Genomic DNA, 23,017 nt, shown 5'->3' on the forward strand with positions numbered 1-23,017 from the left:
CGTAAACAAAAATGCTGCGTTCAAGTAATAGTTGTTGACAACAAAGATCCAGAGAAAATAATTTCTCAGTGCTCATGTTTGCTTGCTAATTTTACCTGCTCAAGTTCTTGGAACCGCAGCCAGAGCAAGAAACATGAGCCCAATAAGCTAGTGCACATTTTCCTTTCAACTGACTCCTCAAGTATTCCAATTAAGTCACAAGCTTCAGTGGAACGAAGGCGGCTTTACAGACACAAAACACCTTCCAGCTGGATGGTTTTTTTCTTATTTTGAAAGGGTTTTTTCTGGGCAGGCAATTTGCTGAGCTCCTCTAACTGTGAACAAAACTCCATGCAATTTGCATTCTGCAGGCATTTTAATGCTTTAGACATGTCTTTTAAATTGGCTCTTACTGTCATAACCCAGTCATGCTCTCCTACACAACCCCGGAACTCCACAGTTTAAATGTGGTTACATGGGTGTAACTGAAGATAGATTTTGGCCCTTAATGCATGCCTGTCTATTTGATTTTGTAGTGTGGATGCACAAGTGTTTCTTTGTCAGAGCTAAGTTTAAAGAGAAATACAACTTCTTAAAATGCTGGTTTTGAGTATGCCCAGCTGGGGAGTGTGCAGTTTCACAAACACTTAATGTAGTCCTCCTTTTGAATCCAGATAGCCTTTCTCCTGGCTTAAAGCTTCAAACTCTGCTACTTCCAGTCCAGCAGCTGAACTCTTTTGCAAGTCCTACCAGTCAGAAACTTGATAGCAAATTAAAGATCTCTCCTAGTTTCATGCCAATACTTTCAGTGTAATTTATAAAAATATCTTTCAACTACAGTATGCAACCACTGAACCAAGCACTAAGCTTCTATTGTAGAAGCACAAAACCAATCAGGAGTAGAAAAATGTTAAACTCAATTTTCTCAGCTATAGAAGTAGTAATAAGAAGGACATAAGTACTTCAAGTACAGCAGCTTTTCCTAGCTTTGGTGATTCATAATATCAGACCCTAGAATCACATTGTTCAGATTACACTCTTGCATTTCTATTATATTCTGTGTTTAAAAAAGGCCTACAAGGATTTTCTCCAAAGAAAGTTTTTTCCTGTTTGCTCTTTACTTGAGAAATATCAGGAATGTCACTTCAAGTTTTGCTGGTGCTCTGAGTGTTGATTGTGAGCTTTCTTAATTGAAGATGCAATGGTGTTTCTAATCTTTAGCAAACACGTTTCTCTCAAGAGTTTCAGAGGTTTGAGATAAATAGCTGTTAAAAACAAAGTTCAGCAGTTTGAATAAAAATAATTTACACTCTTAATTACGTTTCACTTGTTTGATGTCTCTGATGTTTTAAAACTACTAGTTCCCAATATAGAGCCTCATTTTCTGCTCCCTTGTACCTTGGGTTATCATTTGCATTTGTGAAGAGGGATACAGTATACTTCCATTCTGATTTGATACCATTTTGTACCCACTGTTCAGAGCTGGAAAAGAGCAGGGCCCTTTTTATCAGGAAAATCAGCATAGTCAAGGCCTGAATTCCTAATATTAAAAACTAACGGGGTTGGGGGGAAGGGGCTATATTTAGTTCTTCTTTATACATGAATTTATAAATATTGCAAATCCATTGTTGTTCCTTCATAGATATCTTTAAGTGTGACCTAGATAAATGACTATCAGACTCAGCCTGTCTAACTTAAGACAAAATTCTCCAAGATTTCAGGGAGATATTACCTATGTATGGGTGACTAGAGGCCAAAGCTAACCTACTCCCATTGAAATAAAGGGCAGTTCTGCCACTGACTTCAATAGGAACAGGATCAGTCTCTTGGCCCTTTACGTTTATTCGACACAGTGACAGCTGGAATTCCTTGTCTCACAGGCTCAGTGGCTGTCTGTTCAGTGAAGTATGCTAAGATGATTTTCCGGTATGTCATGAGGGTTGCTTTTAAATCTGCCAGTCTGACCCCTTCTGGTTTGAGCTTTATTAATGTCACTGTATAAAGTGTTGAAATAAAATCGTGATTGAATTAACTGAGCCCAGGATCTATGCATTGGCTACTTCATTTATCTTTCCATTCAGTTGTATAACTTCACTTGCTATTTATAGCAAGCTATTACAAGATACTCTTAGAATCAATTATGAACAAACTACCGGCACCACCAGGGAAATGCTAAATGCAATGACAGCCTCAGCTCCCTGGATGGAGGAGGCACAAAACTTCCCAACGTCTCCATAGCAAGCACTTCTCTGTAGATTATAGCCCTAGGGTGAGGTAGCTCTTTTCACTAACCAAATACGCTCTGTGACTGTTGCTTGGGTTTTGCTCAAGAGAGCGTCCAAAGGAGTGGATTCCACCTCCAAAGAGTTCTTGTAAGATCCAACCCTTGAGGATGTCAAAGTCAGATTCAAGACTCACTGAATTTGTCAGACCACTCTGTTTATTAGCAGAGTGCTTTGCCAATGCATCCAGATATATGTGAGCCTCCTGCAAAAGCTCAAGCTAACTTATTTATACAGATAAGCCAAAGCCAATTTAACATAGGAGACAAAAGGAAGCAGAAACTGACAAATATACATACATATCTTATTTGCATACTAACGTTTACCAATCTCCTAGCTCAGTAGGAGCTCTAAGTTAATTAGTCTGAGAACCCATTGTCTCACACTCCTTAATGTTTCTCTTCCTGACAACTATATTTCAACAAACTCTTCAAGCAGCATTTCTTTAATGAATTATAATTTCAACATAATTCGTTTTACTTTCACAAGGAGGACCAACAAGATACAAGCTGACCCAACCTGAGTCCCTCTGCTGCAGCCCTCCCCACTTTGCCCATCACCCTGGAAGATCAGTAGGGGGCAGATACCCACCTTTCCTCCAATGTCCTACGCCCTGGTCTTCCCGCTGAGACAGTCCGCTGTCCATCCACAGGTGCTGAAGAGCCTCCTGCAGGGCACCATGAACTACCACCTGGTCAGCTGTCCAATATCCTCCTGCTGAGGGTCTGCAGGGCCACACTGCTCTACAACTCTGTGTCCACTACCCTGGGTTTACAGAGACCTGGTCTGCCATTTTCTCCAGGACATCTGTTCCTATGCCAAATGCTGAACACTGCCAGCCTGAACTATGAGAGATACTGTCCATCTACTGTCCCATTTGGACCAGGAATATCATGTCTAGAAAGAGGACCAAAAGGCTGTTCTGGCTGTCCTCTCTGGGCTTAGCCCTCCCCCTGTGGCTTTCACAATGGGAGAAAGACACAGTGGTACAGTCTGTGCCCTCCTCGCTAGTGTGGACTGCTCTGGTACCCAACACCATCCTGAAAAACTTCATCCAGGCCTGGGACACGCTATTTGCATAGTGGTAGTACTGAGAGTCCCCAGCTGAAACTAGGGTCTCATTGTGCTCTCCTTGCACACAGTCCCTACCACAATCTAAGTCAATAAGACAGACAAAGGGTGGAAAAGGAAGTGGGGTGAAGTGACTTGCTCAAAGTGATAGAGCACATCAATGGTAGAGTCAGGAATAAAACCTAGGTCACCAGACCACACTGCCTCACAGACCATACATGCAGTGATCCCTCCCTCACTACGTTAAAGGGATGGGGGGGTACTCAGCATACACCTAGTGCCTGCCTGTACAAGACACCATTATTACAGTCTACACCAGCTTTAGTTCCATGTTCCAAAGGACAGTCCAAAGCATCAGGCTCTACCCTCTAATTGTTAACCTTTATGCATAAATCTTTTGTTTCTATGGCATTTGCTGTGTTGGCAAGACTGTGTACCTGGTTATGTGTAAATAGGTATGCTGCGTAATCTCCTGAAGTGTTCCCTTCAATAATAAATCAGGAGCAGCGGCACAGGAGCCAGCAAACAGAGCTGAAAACAGGGAGTTTGAGGGAGACATGTGTGTGTGGTGTTCTGGTGTTTGTTTGGTTTTGGTTTTGCTTGCTAGTGTAGATGGAAAGGCTATGACAGATGCCAAGGCAGCAGTGGTAGTGAACCAAGGAATGGAAGGGACAATGAAGATGACTGGATGTGGAACCTGAAAAGAACTTCATTTGGATGAAGTGCCGCCTGATGGAGCGGATGGAAGAGAAGATCTGAGGTTTGGAGATGCAAGTGGAAACTATGATTGAGTTTCAAAGGGGATTTGAGCTGATCATGGAGGGAAGGGAAGAGGAAGCTGAAGGAAAAAGTCAAGACTTTCAGATGGAAGCTGGACTGAAGAACTCAGAGGGGAAACTGCTGGGTGAGGAAAGTGGCCAGTAGACGCATCTGACTACGAGAACCAGGCAGAGGAAAAGATTGGCTAGTGAAGGAGAAAGAACTCAGGAACAGGTTTGCTGAAAATGAAGGAGGGGCACAGCAGGCAGTACCTGAAGGTGGGAGGGAAAGAGAGAAGAGCAGCTAGTCCTTAAGAAGAGGGGAAGAGTCAGTGGAGGTACCCAGAGTTCAGAGCCCCAGGAGAATGCAGAATGACTCTCAGGAGATGGTAAAGGAGAACAAAAGACTAGAGGTCTTGCAGCCAGAAAGAACAAGAGGAAGGCCAGAGAATCACACCGACACCAGGAGAAAAGGCAGATCTGTGTGATTGGTGACTCCCCACTAAGAAGCACAGACAGGCCTGTCACAAGAGCTGATCTGGCGAACAGAAGGGTCTGGGAGCTAAAATATGGGATGTGGACTTGAGGCTGAAGAGGATCCTAACAGGAGCACGAAATAATCTACTGATTGGCCTTCATGTCGGAACAAATGATACAGCTAGATTCTCTCTGGAACATATCAAGGGAGACTATGCCAGGCTGGGGAAGATGCTTAAGGAAATGGAGACTCAGATGATCTTCAGTGGGTTCTACCTGTCCCTACACAGGGAGAATGAAGGCGAGACAAGATTATGATGACCAACAAATGGCTCAGGCTCTGGTGCTATAAGGAAGGCTTTGGGATGTTGGACCACTGGGAGGCATTCATGGACAGAGGACAGTTCTCATGGGGTGGCCTCCACCTGAGTAGGGAGGAAAACAGCCGTCTGTGATGGAGAAGAGCTGATTAAAAGAGTTTTAAACTAGGAACTCGGGGGAGACGGTTGGGAGATGCTCATGTAACCACCACCCCTGATTCTAACACTGAGTAGGAGAAAAATCAAGAGAGCAATGGAGAAAGAAACAACAGTGGGTAGGAGAATGGCTAATGTCAAGCAGGTATTTGAACTTGGGTCTCCCTGCCTAGGAGGTTGCCCTAACCACTAGGGTAGTCTCAGTTTCTCAAGCTGAAGCTGTTCCACTGGGTTTAAATACTGTCCATTGGGCTAGAGAGTGAATGAGTCTACAGCCAGCCCATTACTGCACTAACCCAGTGTTCCAGACCCATTGCTCCAGTGACGAAGCATGCTAGCTTTTCTGGATCCCATTCTTAGGTGTCTAACTTGCCCCAAGCATTGCGCAGAGAGCCTGGGGGCCTAACTCAGAGCTGTGGATTCCATTGGGCAGCAGGACACCTAAAGTTAGGCATAGAAACACGGCGTATTGAAGCACCTATTATCCCCTGGGGAATCTCACCCATAGTGATCAGATACAGGAACACCATAAACTTCCTCTTCATCACAGAGGCCAAACAATCCTGTCCTTCATGGGCTCCTGCCCTCTTTTCAGGGTCTCGCCCCTTTCTTTCTTTCTGCAGGGGCTTTCAATAGGCATTTCCTCCTAATGCAGAGAGCTGATGCCACCCAAGGGGCCCAAATGAGGTGTAGGGGAACCTGACCCCTCCAGTGTCCAGGCCACACAGCAGAGCAACCATTAGCTCCATTAGTCCACACCACTGTTTGCCCAGGTGCTTCTGCATATCCTCTTTCTCAGGTCCTTTTTCCAGGTTTCTGCTGGACTCTTCAAGTTTTTCCCAGTTTCTGGGCACTACGAGTTTGTGTTGAATCTAGCAGAGTTCAATCAAATTAACCCTGCACCCATCCACACAACAAAGCCATTTTTTTTTCAACATAAAGGGCTCTTAAATACTATTTCTGTACTCCTCCCCGACGAGGGGATTAGCACTGAAATCGACATCACCGTTTCAAATTAGGGCTAGTGTGGACGCAATTCGAAGGTATTGGCCTCCAGAAGCTATCCCACAGTGCACCATTGTGACCACTCTGGACAGCACTCTGAACTCTGATGCACTGGCCAGGTGTACAGGAAAAGCCGCGGGAACTTTTGAATCTCATTTGCTGTTTGGCCAGGTGAGCTCATCAGCACAGGTGACCATGCAGAGCTCATCAGCACAGGTAACCATGCAGTCCCAAAATCGAAAAAGAGCTCCAGCATGGACCGAACGGGAGGTACTGGATCTGATCGCTGTATGGGGAGAGGAATCCGTGCTATCAGAACTACATTCCAAAAGACGAAATGCCAAAACATTTCAAAAAATCTCCGAGGCCATGAGGGACAGAGGCTACAGCAGTGCCGCATGAAACTTAAGGAGCTCAGACAATTGTACCAGAAAACCAAAGAATCAAACGGACTCTCCAGGACAGAGCCCCAGACATGCAGCTTCTACGCTGAGCTGCGTGCAATTCTAGGAGGGGCCGCCACCACTACCCCACCCCTGTCTATGGACTCTGAAGATGGGGTACTCTCCGCCATGCCTGAGGATTTTGCGGACAGGGAAGATGAGGAGGACGAGGACGAGCTTGAGGAGAGCACACAGCACACCGTTCTCCCCGACAGCCAGGATCTTTTTATCACCCTGACTGAAATACCCTTCCAACCCAACGAAGCCGGAGAAGGGACCTCTGGTGAGTGTACCTTTTTAAATATAATACATGTTATAAAAGCAAGCATTTTTTAATGAGTATTGAGCCCTGAGGACTTGGGATGCATTCGTGGCCAGTACATCTACTGGAAAAGTCTGTTAAGATGTCTGGGGATGGAGCGGAAATCCTCCAGAGACATTTCCATGAAGCTCTCCTGGAGGTACTCTAAAAGCCTTTTCGGAAGGTTTCTGGGGAGAGCAGCCTTATTCCGTCCTCCATGGTAGGACACTTTACCACGCCATGCTAGTAGCAAGTAATCTGGTATCACTGCATGACAAAGCCTGGCAGCGTATGGTCCCGGTGTTTGCTGGCATTCAAGCAACATCCGTTCTTTATCTCTCTGTGTTATCCTCAGGAGAGTGATATCATTCATGGTAACCTAGTTGAAATACGGGAATTTAATTAAGGGGACATTCAGAGGTGGTCGTTCCTACTGGGCTGTTTGCCTGTGGCTGAAAAGAAATCCTCCCTGCAGTTAGCCACGTGTGGTGGGGGGAGCATTGGCACTGTTAGCGTTTGGCTAGCAGGGATCTTCCCTGATACCAGCCACATGGTGGGGGGAGGGGTAAAGCAATCATCCCAGAGAATTGGATGGTGGAGGGTTAGTTTGGTTTCTGCTGCTACATGTTAACACGAAAACCGCAGCACTAAATGGCCAACTCAACGAGCTTTGCTTGGTATGGGAAAGGAGGGCGCTGCTATTATGAAGGTTGCAGAAGCTGAAAGACTATGGTTTACCATGGCCGCCTGCAAGCTGAATTCTGTTGCCCGGCACTGCATGTGTGATCTCTAACACCATAGCCACAGGCACTCAATATAAGATGCAAAATGCGACCTTGTACTAAAAACACCTGTGCTATGTAATGTGAATAGTGTTGTTCACCGTGAAAGAGTATAGCCATTGTTCTGTAAAATGTAGCTTTTTAAATACTTCACTCCCTTTTTTTCCTCCAGCAGCTGCAAATGTTTCAAGTCTCCCTTCTCTGCCCCAAAGGCTATCCCAGATAAGGCGGCAAAAAAAACGCACGCGCGATGAAATGTTCTCTGAGTTCATGCAGTCATCTGGCACTGACAGAGCTCAGCAGACAGTGTGGAGGGACTCAATAGCAGAGTACAGGAAAGCGGCCGATGAACATGAGGAGACGTGGTGGCAGGAAGATCAGAGGAGGCATGAGGCAACGCTGTGGCTACTGTGGGATCAAACGGACATGCTCCGACGTCTGGTGGAGGTTCAGGAACGGCAGCAGGATCACAGACTGCCACTGCAGCCCCTGTTTAACTGCCCTCCCTCCTCCCCAAGTTCCATAGCCTCCTCACCCAGACGCACAAGAACGCCGGGGGAAGCTCCGGGCACCCAACCACTCCACCCTAGTGGACAGCCCAAGCAACAGAAGGCTGTCATTCAACAAGTTTTGAAGTGGCCTTTTCCTTCCCTCCTACCCTCCTCCCACACCCCACCTGGGCTACCTTGTGAGTTATCTCCCTATTTTTATAATCAATTAAATACATGGTTTTTAAATGATAGTGACTTTATTTCCTTTGCAAGCAAGCTGTGATTGAAGGAGGGAGGGCGGGTGGCTTACAGGGAATTTAGAGGTAACCAAGGAGGTGGGTTTTCATCAAGGAGAAACAAACAGAAGTGTCACACGGTACCCTGGCCAGTCATGAAACTGATTTTCAAAGCTTCTCTAATGCGCAGTGCTTCCTGCTGTGCTTCTAATTGCCCTGGTGTCTGGCTGCGCGTATTCAGTGGCTAGGTGATTTGCCTAAACCTCCCACCCCACCATAAAAGTCTCCCCCTTACTCTCACAGAAATTGTGGAGCACACAGCAAGCAGCAATAACAATGGGAATATTGGTTTCACTGAGGTCTAAGCGAGTCAGTAAACTGCGCCACCGACCCTTTAAACGTCCAAAGGCACACTCTGCCACCATTCTGCACTTGCTCAGACTATAGTTGAACAGCTCCTTACTCCTGTCCAAGGTGCCTGTGTACGGCTTCATGAGCCATGGCATTAAGGGGTAGGCTGGGTCCCCAAGGATAACTATAGACATTTCAACATCCCCAACAGTTATTTGTTGGTCTGGGAAGTAAATCCCTTCCTGCAGCCGTTTAAACAGACCAGAGTTCCTGAAGACGTGAGCATCATGAACCTTTCCTGGCCATCCCACATTGATGTTAGTGAAACGTCCCTTGTGATCCACCAGTGCTTGCAGCACTATTTAAAATTACCCCTTGTGGTTTATGTACTGGCTGCCAAGGTGGTCCGGTCCCAAGATAGGGATATGCGGTCTGTCTATAGCCCCACCACAGCTAGGGAATCCCACTGCAGGAAAGCCATCTACTATGACCTGCAAATTTCCAAGAATCACTACCTTTGATTGAGCAATCATGAGCAATCATGCTCAATGATTGCGTTGGCTACTTGCATCACAGCAACCCCCATGGTAGATTTGCCCACTCCAAATTGATTACCAACTGACCGGTAGCTGTCTGGCTTTGCAAGCTTCCACAGGGCTATTGCCACTCGCTTGTGAACTGTGAGGGCTGCTCTCATCTTGGTATTCTTGCGCCTCAGGGCAGGGGAAAGCAAGTCACAAAATTCCATGAAAGTGCCCTTACGCATGCGAAAGTTTAGGAGCCACTGGAAATCATCCCAAACCTGCAACACTATGCAGTCCCAACACCTTGTGCTTTTTTCCCAGGCCCAGAATTGGCATTCCATGGCATGAGCCTGCCCCATTAACACCATGATCTCCAAATTGCCAGGGACCACGGTTTTAGAGAAATCTGTGTTCATGTCCTCTACACTCTTGTCACCGCGCTGCCATCGCCTCCTCACCTGGTTTTTCAGGTGCTCGTTCTGCATAAACTGCATGATAATGTGAGAGGTGTTTACAATGGTCATAACTGCTGTGGTGAGCTGAACGGGCTCCATGCTTGCCATGCTATGGCATCTGCTCGGGCAATCCAGGGAAAAGGGCGCGAAATGATTGTCTGACGTTGCTTTCACGGAGGGAGGGAGGGTTGACTGATGATATTTACCCATAACCACCTGCAACAAATTTTTGGCCCCATCAGGCTTTGGGAGCTCAGCCCAGAATTCCAGTGGGCAGCGGGGACTGCAGGAACTGTGGGATAGCTACCCACAGTGCACCACTCGGAATGTCGACGCTTGCCACGGTACTGTGGACGCACACCGCCGAATTAATGTGCTTACTGTGGACGCATGCACGCGACTTTATACAATCTTTTCCCAAAAATCGACTGCTGTATAATCAGAGTACTTTCGTAGTGTAGCCATGGCCTTAGTAGCTTCTTTCCCAGAGCCACTAAGTTGGCCCGCTCAGACAGCCCCTGCTCGCCTTTCACTTTACCCTTGCTGAAAGAAGGCTGATGCTTTATATCCCAGTGGGAAGTCACAAGGCTATGTCAGTTATGTGCGCCACCTGGGGACAATGACTCCCAGACTCCCTGGCCTTAAAGGGACAGCAACCCATAGCAGAAAGGCTGGAGGTGCCTGTAAGCTTAGGTATTGCACCAAATAGAAAGCACTCAGCACAAAATTTCCACAGGCTGCACCTAGTTCTTTTATCTCAGCATCTCTGAATGGACTCACCAGCTCCCTCCTATGACGGGATGCTCTATTCACGGCAGTTATAGCGCCTCCTTCTGTCCATTCTGGGAAAGAGCTCACCAGATCTACACTCCTATTGAAAATCTTCCAATCCTGGACTCATGGAGAAAATTCACACCCACAGAGAATACCCATAGGGACTAGCACTCAGAGAAGAGCAAAGGCTGACTACTAAGCACAGATGATTAGCACTTAGATGGGCTTTGCTTGGACAGAACTGATTGTACCATGCCAAGTATACAGCATACAACACCAACCAGGCATAACCTACATGTGCAGGCAACCAGTTTTAAGTTTGCTTTATTTAGAGGCTGTATTGTACTTTTCTGTCTCACAGATATTTGTTGAAATGTCTGCGTTCAGGGTCAGATCAAAAGGTTTGACTATTGCTAGTGTAAGAAAGAAAGAAAGAAAGAAAGAAAGAAAGAAAAATCATTTAGGGATTTGCTAAACACTATTGCATTTCTTTATAACCTTTGTTTTTAAAGACTCTGCCCAGTATATTCATGGCAGGAAACGCCAAACAGATGGTCAACTATACAAGGAAAACTGAATATATAATGCAAGCCCTTATGAAAACACAGAGCTGAAAAACTTTTTATTCCAATGTAGCTAGTACTTAATGGCCTCTTTTCACATTATGCATGGTATCACTGCATATTTAATATCATCATTTGGAGAAAATGCAGGTTTGGAAGACTTGTGAAGTAGATTTTATAACTAAAAACCCAAGATACAGAGATTGCATTTACAGAAAGTTGATTTTGATTCATATTTTTGAACTGTTTTCAAAACTTGTTTTACGTTTGTATGTCATGAGTTCCCTGCATCCATAATCCTGGATCTATCCCAAAAGTCCTGAACTGTTGAAAGCTTGTAAACAGCACAACGTTTCCTCTTGACGCATGCAGGGCAATCCTAAATCTTATTAGCTTCCTTTTGCCAATGCAATTTTCCCCTGTGAGTGTGAGCATTTGACAGTGGCCACACATCACCCAGACACCTGTCCATGCAGTACATATTTTATTTATAAAGGATGAGTAAGACCTGAATATTACAACCCTTTAAAAAGTTTAAATTAACTAATCAAATGGAGGGAACTGCACAGGAAATACTATTTACACAGAATAAAACAAAACTAAAAAGAAAGTTCTTACTCCAAAAGAAGCACAATGAAATATACAAGCATATCACTTTCTACCAAAACAATTGTGTAAACATTATCCTAAATCTCTCACAATCGCTTAATTTATTTTTATTCCCTGAAAATAAATCTAAGTCAGCTCTTTGGCACAGATTATTAGTGTCTTAGTTACAATCCCTCAAATGCGTTATAGCCACTTAATGCTACTCAACGAGCACAAAATGGTCCTATAGTTGGCGTAGCCAGTCAAGAGAGGATTAACATATTATAAAGGGTTTTCTGGTGACATTTGTGCCACCTTTCATGCCTACACTTGGCATAGAGTATCTAGGCCAAGCCAAGGATCAGAGCCACTGACTCCATAAGGATAACATGAAGTTCTGGGATTGCAGCTTTGGGGAGTATGTCTATAAATATAACCAGGTTTTTTCAGCATGCACTCTACATTTTAACACACCAGGGTGCTAAATACTAAACTGCATGATGCATTTTCTAAACATCCTCTTAGATTTCTACATATACTCAGCAAAGATGCCACCTGACTGCCCAGCTCTTTTGAAGTGCCTTAGCAAGAAAGCATTCTAGGAGGGTATTTGGAATTTGGACTTCAGTGCTAAACGCATCTCCTGTCTGAATTGCCTCGTGGCCTGCTTTGAAGTCTTAAGCCAGTGCAACAAATTCATCTGTAACTAAAAGCACCAGTTCATTTAGCTCAAAATTATTTATCTCAAAGTTTGGTTGCTGCTAATCTTTCCCTTAATCCTCTTCAGCTATCTTAGACTTTGTCCCAGATACTCAAGTGTTCTGGAATAAATGTTCACATCTCCTTCTTTCGTAAGTCTACTTCAAAGTGCTCTTTCTTGACCAACCAAACACAGGTACCTTAATTACACCTCTCCCCCCCACCCCAATCCTGTATGATAAAATTATTCAGTGTGACACTGACACCATAGTTATGGTCACAACCAGTTCCCATTGCATAAAAAATATATTTTACACCTTTAGGTATAAAAAGCCTCTTTGTATCCATCAGTAGCGATCTATTACCAGAATGTAAAATTTCCTGTAAAATCCAAAATTTGGTCTGATGTCTTGTGCTGACTTCTAGATAAATAAGACTTAAAAAGAACGAAGTCTACTTCTAAATGTACATTCCCTATTTCTCTAAATTTACATTCCCTAATTGTACAAAACTGTTTCTAAACATCTTAATTTTGAAACATTTTGTGTGCCTTCTGTTTTGACAGAAATGTGATCTCTCTTCTTATCCAGAAATGTTTCCACCATGTAAAGTAGTAAGTCGGTACCTCTTTCCCAGGTATCAGGAATTACTTCTACTGGGTAATTAAATTAGAAGAGTCACTTCCAATTCTTGGTGATAAAAACACACATTAGTTGATTAAATATAATTTTAATAAAAATATTTCAAAATTGCTCAGCTGATGGCTCCTCAGGAAACATATGCTTGAATGTTTCAGAGCACAGAGCCTCTCAAATGGCTTTTTTTTTTTTTTGGGAGCACTGAGAACTCAGCCTCTCGTACTACCTCTTCTCATTAGACAGTTCAGGAAGCCTGCTCATTTTCTATCAGATATGTCGTCCAGTCAGAAAGAAAAGTGGTCTGTCCTCTTTGGCGTTGGCAGTTTGGAATTCATCCCTCAGTCGGAACTGCCATTCGTCTTCTAGTTCTAGCCGGACAACAGTCTGGCGAAGAGAATTGCGGTCTTGGCAAATAACACACAAGGTGGCACCTACATGAATGGTTAAAACAAACAATTATGAGTGTTTTGTTTTATTCTCTAAATCATCAACCTGGTCCTGCAAGCTCTTAATTGTCTTCAGTGGGAGTTCTATGCCTGGAAGAGAGAGGAAGGATGTTTCAGTGCTTAGGGTGCTAGTCTGGGATTTAGGAAACCCACGTTTAATTCCTTGCTCTGTCAGAGACTTTCTGTGCAACCTCAGGCGACTTACTTGGCCTCTCAGTTCCCCATCTTTCAGATGGCAATAACAATACTTCTGTACCTCACAGGGAAGTTGTGAGGATAAATACATTAAAGACTGTAAGGTGCTTAGACATTATGATAATGGGATCCATCTAGTACTTCAGATAGATCATGATCCAGCCTTAGGGCCTTCACAGCAGGGAGATTGACGCTACTGCAAGCGATGCAGCAGGGATTGATTTAGCGGGTCTAGTGAAGACCTGATAAATCAATGGCAGAGTGCTCTCTGGTCGACTCTCTGGTACTCCAGCTCTCTAAGAAGAGTAAGAGAAGTCGACCGAAGAGCGTCTCCATCAATGCAGCACAGTGAAGACATCAGGATTAGTGGACCTAAGCTACGTTGACTCCAGCTATGTTATTTATGCAGCTGGAGTAGCGTAACTTAGGTCAACTTACTCCCGTAGTGAAGACAAGCCTTTACATTTGTGACAGTTCCATGGGCCAGATTTTGATACCCTTATTCACACTAAGAAGTACCTTACCTATTGCAGTGGGTCTACAGGGTCCTAATTCAGCAAAGCACCTAAATCTTAAAAGAGATTGAGGTGGCTGGATACTTAAGCATGTGCTTAAGTGCTATGCTCTGCAGGAATGGTCCAGACACCCTGGGGGGAAAAGGTCTAAACCCCAAAGAATAAGTAACTGAATCAATGGATTCTATAAAATATTACTGTATTATAGAAGTATATTGACTAAAATCTCAAACGAAAGCTAGTGAAACGCTGGTCATGATCTGTGTGCGGATGGTGTGTAAACAGTTATATATGTGTGCTGGAAATACATTACTAGAATATGTTTTGGGGGCTGACATGATAAAAGGAATGTCCTAGACAAAGGAACGTTGTTTTGTGTGCGTCTCCAATGTCAGTTGAGCAAGGTGAGGCCAGAGACAATGAAAGTTACACTTATACACAAGCCAGCAGAGGGAAAGGATGTCAACAAGAAAGGACAAACAGCAGGGGAGAAGGACTTTATCGGGGGATACTCTTCAGAATGATACATTTCTAAGGTTTACTGGACTATAAAATGAAGGAGAGTGAACCCCTTAGTTATCTATCACTTAAGGGAAAAAGGGGACAGCACTCTGATTCTGTGAACATTGGATCTTCCTACCAGAAGGGCTGGAGGTGGAAACTTAACTGACCTTCACTCCTAAAGTTTCCATCTCTAGCCCTGTTCCTCCAGGTCAAGATTAAGGCCTTGTCCATGCTGCAGAATTCAGTCTTCAGTAGCCAACCACCATTGCCGAGGCGAAACCACGATACTCCATCACTTGTATCAGTCTAGCATACCCCTGCTTGAAACTGGGTTAAGCTGTACTGATCCAAATGGTAGTTTATAACAGCTTTGCCTGTCCACAGATCTGCAACAATGCAGCAGCACCAGTGGCTGGCCAATGATGGCTGCAACTGGGACAAATCCCCGGAGTAGATAAGGCCTACAACACAGTGGCAGCGTAGCATGGGAGATGCTGGCAATAAAACTGCTTGTTTGTAGATAGAAAAGGAGTACTTGTGGCACCTTAGAGACTAACCAATTTATTTGAGCATAAGCTTTCGTGAGTTACATCGGAATGCATCCGATGAAGTGAGCTGTAGCTCACGAAAGCTTATGCTCAAATAAATTGGTTAGTCTCTAAGGTGCCACAAGTCCTCCTTTTCTTTTTGCGAATACAGACTAACACGGCTGTTACTCTGAAAACTGTTTGTAGATAGAGGACATCAGTCTCCAGTGCCGTCAGTCTGGAACCCTGAAGACTAAATTGATTCGTTTGGTTATTATTTATTATTAATATTAAACAACCCATCCTTTCCCCCCATGATATACTGAGTAGAATCTTATGGGTAAGATTTTGAAAATTAGAGGGTCACAACTGTAAGCATACAGTGTTGCATGCCGATTGCATACACACAAGTACCCAATCTGTGAACATGCACTGAGTATCTATGAATATACATTAGGTAATTCAATGGTATGGACGCACCAGTACCTGCCTAATTTCAAAAATCTATAGAACTAATAATACTTGTATGAGGATGTAGGTATTAATCTGCTGTAGTGCTGGATTGGTGTGATCCCAAATGGGGAGAGTTGGACCTGGTTGATGTACAAAGGCAAAACATCATTTACTTTCTGCCCAATGGTGGATTTGGCAACCCCAAACCAGACAAATACTGCAATTTGTAACAATCATTCTGCAGCTCACCTTTCAGGAAATGAAACTTTTTCAAAAAGCTAGCTACAACGAAGGAGTCACAGAGGTAAAGCAGGAGTCCACTAAACATCAAACCAGAGCAACTGATGTTCAGAGAGTGAGGTCGGGAACTCACGTAGCAAACTGCAATCTGATTGGAGGAAAGAGGAAGCAGAAATTAATTTTCCTCACACTTCAAAGTAGTGTTGCTTCTTAGGGCTTTGCACAGAGGTGTGAATGTCTGCAACAGTTTAAAATTTAGCAATCCTTCCTAATTATAGGAATGGTCTTTGTGATCAACCATTTGTGAGCATCCCCACTGCCCCCAAATAAAAATCCCTCTGCTGAAAAAAAAAAGTTCTGTATAAAGAGCTAGGTAGACCTGGCAGGATTTACATGCCTCAACAACTGTCTCTCCCCTTAAAAACAAATCTGAGACATGCCTTGCACATTTGTACACACACACACACCCCTGTATGGTCCAATACAGCAAACACTTTTGGAGGTTCATAATTTTACTCAAGTGTCAATGAAACTACTTATGTGAGTAAAGTTATGTATGTCCATAAGTATATACAGGATTAAGTCCTAAGGTTTTCCCTAGAGACTGGGAGCCTCTCGCTTTCCAAAACTCTCTGCTCACTCAGACTTCTCAGGCCAGTTAAGAACCTTGGAGATTCACTGAGATGTTTACAGGTTTGTCGCTCTCCCCCAATAAAGAAATTTTCCACATAGGACTTTGTGTCCAGGGTACTTCAGCTTATCACAAGTCAGCCAGAAAGGAACTTTAAGGACTTGGAGCATTTGGGGGTGGAGCGAGTTCTGAAGTCTGTTATACAGCTGACTCGGAGAGGAAGATGAATTGGCAGGTCTACCAAGTTTGAACTTCATGTAGTTTTCCAGTTGGATGGGAAGGCAAAAACAAATAACCCAAAACACTACCAAAAAACCTGCTAGCATCATTCATACTTGATTTGCATTTGAGTCCAAATATGTATCTTGGTTTTAGAGAGGGGCACAGTCCGAGCACAGGACTGGGAGCCAGGAACTCCTCAGTTCTAATCTGAGCTCTTGTGTGGAGCATTCACTTCTTGGCTTCAGTTTCCCCATTAATAAACTAGAGCTAACAAAATGTGCACAGTAGCTTACAGGGATGTTCTGAGGACTGGTCAATTTTGTAATATGCTTTGTAGGCGGGAAGAGCTATATAAATGGCCAAGTTATTATATTAAGTTGAGGAAACACTGATAGAAAAAACAATTCTGAGGCACTGGTAATTGAGACCTGAATAGAAAGCACAGACTAAATTTCTATAACTATTCCTTACTACAACTGTAGGATTGTTCTCTGTGCACTTTATTTTAATGTGCATATTCATTCATAGCTTCTAATCATTCATTTTCTTTTTTGTAACTTACAAATTGATTTTTTTAAATATCACAACGATCTAATATTATACTGTTCAGAAGCCATGTAAAAATCCCAAAGGAATATATCAGAGAACTAGGACAACACTTGGGTTAAATATGGGCTGGCCTAAACTGCAGAGCTACTTGAAGATCATTTTGTTCAGTACCTGCGGTCCTAAGTTAAGGTAACAATCCACAGATAGCACTGGATGGCTATAATTCTTCAGTGAAAGAGGAAAGAAGCGATGGCTGTAGTACTGGAGATATTTTTCAAGCAGCAGTTGAGCAGGTGCTGCCAGGAAGGTGTGCTTGCTGTCAGGAGCACAGATGTACTGAGCAGGTGCGGTTGAAACTGGAGTTTCAGATACCTACATGGAAAAACATTGTGATATTGATAAATCCTGATCAGCCAAACCCCAATCATCTGAATTTTGGGTTGTACAAAATGCATCTCTGTCCCAAAAATCCAAAATGCATACAGCGACCAAAAATTGGTTATCCAAAACTCCTGTTACCCAAAGGTTTCAGATATCCATGGAAAATTGGAGTTTAATTATATTTGAATAGCTTTTTGGATTCTGCTTTGACTCAAAAAGTTCTTCCTGAACATGAAATGGTGTAAGGAGGAGTTATTAAGTAATACTTTACAACCGCTCTACATCAAATTCATAGTGAAAGGCTTTCTTGTTTGAAAAAAAAAAGGTGGTTTAAGACGTTACACAGGAAGATGACTGACTAGAGATTAGGGTACATTTATGCTGTGGGAATTATAGGTTCCAAGAGTTTCATGTTAAAAAAAAAATCTAATGGCACACATGTCCCATTTCTGGCAATGGAATGTACATCAACAAACCTCAGCTCTCTAAATTAAAGGTTAATGACAGCACAAACAAATAACTAACAACAACGAAACGTAATTCTCAACTTTTACCTTAGACTTAATATGGAAGGACCTATGTCCTCCTACTGCAATTTGCTTCTTCATAATACTGAAGCGATTGAACCGACAGATCAGAAGACCGGCACTGTGGGCACGCAGGTTGAAATCAACATCATCGCACATAAATCTAGCAGGAGTGGAAATCAGAGCTATTAATAAACACTGCTTGTTATTGAACATTAGCAGACATATAGGCACTCAGATACTACAGTGAGGCAGGTTGTACAAGCAGAAAGGAGGATGATCCCACCACAAATAACGTCAGTGTAAAGGTTTCCATGGACTTCAAAGGACATGGATTAGGCCCCAGATGAGACACACAGAGGTACAGGTCTCTGACCATATATTTCTCCTCTGTAACAAGGAGCATGTAACTGTTGAAATTTTCAGCATCCCTCTGATAGAAATGCTATCAGTCTACATCAGTGAGATCAAGCATTTAAAAGCCACAGAATCACTTCTTCATCCAACAGCATTGCAAAGAGCCACAGTTAAGCAATATGGGCCAAATTCATCTATGTCTTAAGATTTCATTATGTTGGATTTGGCCCATTTCAAATTAGAGATGGAACCAAATGGAAACTATCAATCCTGGTCTGAATTCAGACCAGAGTTAGCAGCTCAAGCTTCTAAAATGGGCCACACCCAAGTACCCTCATCTTTGGGTAATCTGGATTCTGTTTCCGATTGTAAATACACATGTTCTACAAGAGAACTGGAATGACTTTTAGAAGTATGAGGATCTGATCCAGGATTTGGATCTGTGTTTTTGTTTCACACATCGCTTCTCAGAAGTCAGAAAATCCCTATGTAACAGGCATTTTGTAAAATAGATTTACTGCATAATTTCCCCAATACTAATTTCCCCCTACTGTTACTCACGCCTTCTTGTCAACTGTCTGAAATGGGCCACTCTCATTACCACTTCAAAAGTTATTTTTCTTCCCTTGGTATCCTGCTGTCAGTTAAATTGTCTTGTTAGACTAAGCTCATGTTTGGTAAGGCAATTCACATTTTTTCATGTATTTATACAAATAAGGTCAGTGTAAAGGTTTCCATGGACTTCATCTAATGAAGTGGGTTCTAGCCCATGAAAGCTTATGCCCAAATAAATTTGTTAGTCTCTAAGGTGCCACAAGGACTCCTCGTTGTTTTTGCATTCACCAAAACAGCAAAATAAAGATTACAGGAGGACTGGTTCTATTTACAGCTCAGTGAGTAATCTGCCATTTAAAGCTATCAGTTTTTAAAATTATGGCTCTGTTGATACATACTCTGTTGATTGATACTCACATGTGTCTCTGCTATCTCTGGATGACTGTGTCTCTTTTTGATTCAAAATGCCATGTTTTCTCACTACCAATTCATCCTTGGAATGTCACACAATATTGCCCAAGCCTTAACAGACAGCTTCATGAAGAACTCCAGTGAGTCACCAGTGATTAAACACCCACAGATTAAGTATTGCTAGTGTAAACTAGCATAAAACCTTATTCTTGACATTTTTGCATCACTCTATACATTAATATTACTCTGCTTTATTGCATTGTTGGGTCCGGTACTATTCAACATTTTAATTAACGACATAGATAATGAAGAGCAGATAACACCGAGCTGAGGGACGTTGAAAGCACTTTGTAAAACAGGATTAGAATTCAAAACAACCTTGACAAATTAAAGAATTGGTCTGAAATCAACAAGATAAAATTCAATAAAGACAAGCATGAAAGTACTAACACTTAGGAAGGAAAAATCAAATGCACAACTACAAAATGGGGAGAAAGTGGCTAGCTGGTAATACTGCTGAAAAGGATCTGGAGTTCATAAATTGAATATGAACCAACAATGTGATGCAATTACTAATATCATTCTGGGGTGTATTAATAGGAGTGTCTTACGGAAGACAAGGGAGGTAATTATCCCACTCTACTCAGCACTGGTGAGGCCTCAGTTGGAGTACTGTGTCCAATTCTGGGCCCTACACTTGAGGAAAGATGTGGATAAACTGAAGAAAATCCAGAGGAAAGCAGCAAGAAATGATAAAAGGTTTAGAGACACTCATCTATGAGGAAGGGTTAAAAAAAATTGGCATGTTTAGTTTTGAGAAACAAAGACTGAGGGGAGGCCTGATAACAGTCTTCAAATATGTTAAGGGCTGTTATAAAGAGGACATGATCAATTATTCTCTATGTCCAAAGAAAGTAGGACAAGAAATAATGGGCTTAATCAGCAGCAAGGGAGATTTAGGTTAGATATTAGGGGAAATGTTCTAACTATAAGAGTAGTTAAGCTCCGGAATAGGCTTCCAAGGGAGGTTGTGGAATTCCCATCACTGGAGGTTTTTAAGAACCCCTATCAGGGATGGTCTAGGTTTACTTGGTCCTGTCTCAGGTGGGGCTGGACTAGATGACTTCTTGAGGTCCCTTCCAGCTCTACATTTATTCAATCCTATGATTATTGTTTTCTTAGATTAGCACTCAGCTTTCCATTCAAAAACTGCCTCAAATGGTAACACTCTGTGTGAAAATGTACTATGCCCTCACAGGCTAAACAGCCTGATAACACAACTGTATACCAGGAGATACATGTGGATAAGTTTCTAGTGCTCTTGAAAAGTGCCAGTGACAGACTTGAAGATTTAAGTCACCTGTTTATCCATAGAATAGTTAAAGCAGAGATGCTTCTCCACAAATATGCCTCAATCTAGATTTGGAAAGATCACTTCTAGAGGTGACAGTCTCTTATCCTATTCAGCCCTGTGCCTTTGACAATTAGTGGCAAATGTGCTGGTGATTTTGAGATGTGAACACTTGTCCTCTAGGAACTGGACTAAGTTCACTATTTCATATGGGTTAATGAACAGCTGTCAAGTAGTATCTGTAGTGAATGGAGCTTTAAGAACCACAGTGACTCTGCTTGGCACCTTTAAGGTCTGGAACATTCTGTGTGGCCCAGTTAAAAAAAAATGGGGCAGAAGGTGGGTTGGAGATTGAACCCAAGAATGGAGTGGGCTGGATGCAGCTTCTCCCTAAAGGCCCTCCATCAATGTTAGAGGGATTTGTTTTTGTTGTTTTTCTTATTATTGTTCTCATCCCATTAAAGTTATTGTATTTAATTAAAGAGTATGCCTAGCTTATCTGGAGAGAGAGAACAGTCCTTTTTAGCCACTTCTTACCTAGGCTGGGTTTGAACCAGCAACTTATATGTAAACTTTATCTCTATTCTATTAGCAGTCTCCTGAGAAATCCAGCTCGAGTGAGAGAGAGCTCAGCCAGAGTGAAGGCTGCATGATTTGGTCCTTGCTCTACATTGGAGGTGCCTATGGATTCACTCACCTGTTCTGGTTATATTGGACATTCTGAGTCAGATCCACATTCAGCATGACGAAGTCATGTACATGGCAACAGGAGAATGGTTCCCTGATCTCACCACTATTTGTTTTACTAGACCATTTCCTCATACCAATCAAGGCGTAGTGAGTGACATTAGGGGTTGCTTCAATGTGTTGCAGAATTTGCTTCAAGGAAACGTTCCTTTCAGTCCATGTATATTCACTACAGTAGGTTGGAAAAAATGTTTCAAATTCAAAGTGTATAAAAAATAATCAGCATCCAGTTCATCTGAGCAGTATCTTACAATAGTTATAAATATGAGCATATTAACCAGGCAGCAGTGATGCTAGACCTACCTCTTCATCTTCAGTTCTAATCACAATCTGAAACTACCTAAAGTTCATTTAGCTTGGGTTGATATTATAGGTTTGAAACTCAGCCTGGATTTCTCAATATGTTCATTAAGGTTTGTAAATGTTTAATGTTAACCTGACTCTTGCTCCAAGTGATCCTGGGAAGATTTGTTTACCATTTGCCCATTACAAAACCACATGGAACTTCTCAGTTTTGATTGAGCTTCGCTTTTGTTTTGGGATTTGACATAAAATTAAGCATACAAATTGAAACAGAAAAAAAGACTTCTCCAAATCCCTGCACACCAAAGCTGCTGATTTTAGCACAGCTCTGGTAATAAATAAAACTGGCCCAATCAAGTACTGTTTTAAAAAGCTAAGAGACTTGTTTTATCATTTGCAAAGCGAAATAAAGTAGAAGTCACATAGGCTGGGACCAGCAAAGGAGCCAAAGTGAGGTAGGTGGCCAGCTTCCCCAGAATTTCAATTAACTCCCTTAGTTCCTTCAAAAGCCTTACCCAGAATGCCACCCATGTGCATCTATGGCTACGTGACCTTGATGAGTGTAGCAGCAAATGGGACAGACCCGGCAGCAAGGGAGGGAGATCCTTGCTGAGACACACTCAGTAGGTCCTCCCTCCTGGTAGTCTCTGGCACCAATTGGCCAGTCAGGAGGAGGGATGCTGAGCAGCCTGCATCCCCCAGCTCCAGCACCATGTGGTGTCTCTTTTGGCCCTGTTCCACCCTACCCACCCAGAACTAGGAACAGGAATCCGGCCAGCAGATGCTGTGGGTCTAGCCTTTCGGCCATTGGGTATAAGAAAGGATTTTTTCTCCCATAGGGCCAATTCGCAGAGGGCAAGGGAGTTTTTCATCTTCTTGGCACCTTTGAGCCACAGTAGGTTAAATACTAGGGCTGTCAAACGATTAAAAAAATTAGTCACACGATTAATTGCACTGTTAAACAATAATAGAATATCATTTATTTAAATATTGTTGGATGTTTTCTACATTTCCAAATATATTGATTTGAATTACAACACAGAATACAACGTTTACAGTGCTCACTTTATATGTACTTTTGATTACAAGTATTTGCACTGTAAAAAAACAAAAGAAATCATATTTTTCAATTCACCTAATACAAGTACTATAGTGCAATCTCTTTATCGTGAAAATTGAACTTACAAACGTAGAATTACGTACAAAAAAA

General features: G+C 42.8%; 1 protein-coding gene across 6 annotated transcripts in view; it reads right to left on the reverse strand.

The window, feature by feature from the left end:
• Positions 1–12,968: 12,968 nt before the first annotated feature.
• Positions 12,969–23,017, reverse strand: part of GREB1 (growth regulating estrogen receptor binding 1) — a 175,694-nt gene continuing 165,645 nt past the window's right edge. For all 6 annotated transcript variants that reach the window (XM_073335996.2, XM_073336003.2, XM_073336002.2 and 3 more), the window contains 5 exons: positions 21,455–21,673; positions 18,111–18,246; positions 17,347–17,547; positions 15,783–15,921; positions 12,969–13,324 (listed from right to left, as the gene is read on the reverse strand). In XM_073335996.2, coding sequence (XP_073192097.1) covers positions 13,161–13,324; positions 15,783–15,921; positions 17,347–17,547; positions 18,111–18,246; positions 21,455–21,673 — 859 coding nt within the window. In that variant the 3' untranslated portion in view covers positions 12,969–13,160. The remainder of the gene's footprint in view (positions 13,325–15,782; positions 15,922–17,346; positions 17,548–18,110; positions 18,247–21,454; positions 21,674–23,017) is intronic.

The sequence above is a fragment of the Lepidochelys kempii genome, chromosome 3 (assembly GCF_965140285.1).
Source record: "Lepidochelys kempii isolate rLepKem1 chromosome 3, rLepKem1.hap1, whole genome shotgun sequence".
NCBI lineage: Eukaryota > Metazoa > Chordata > Testudines > Cheloniidae > Lepidochelys > Lepidochelys kempii.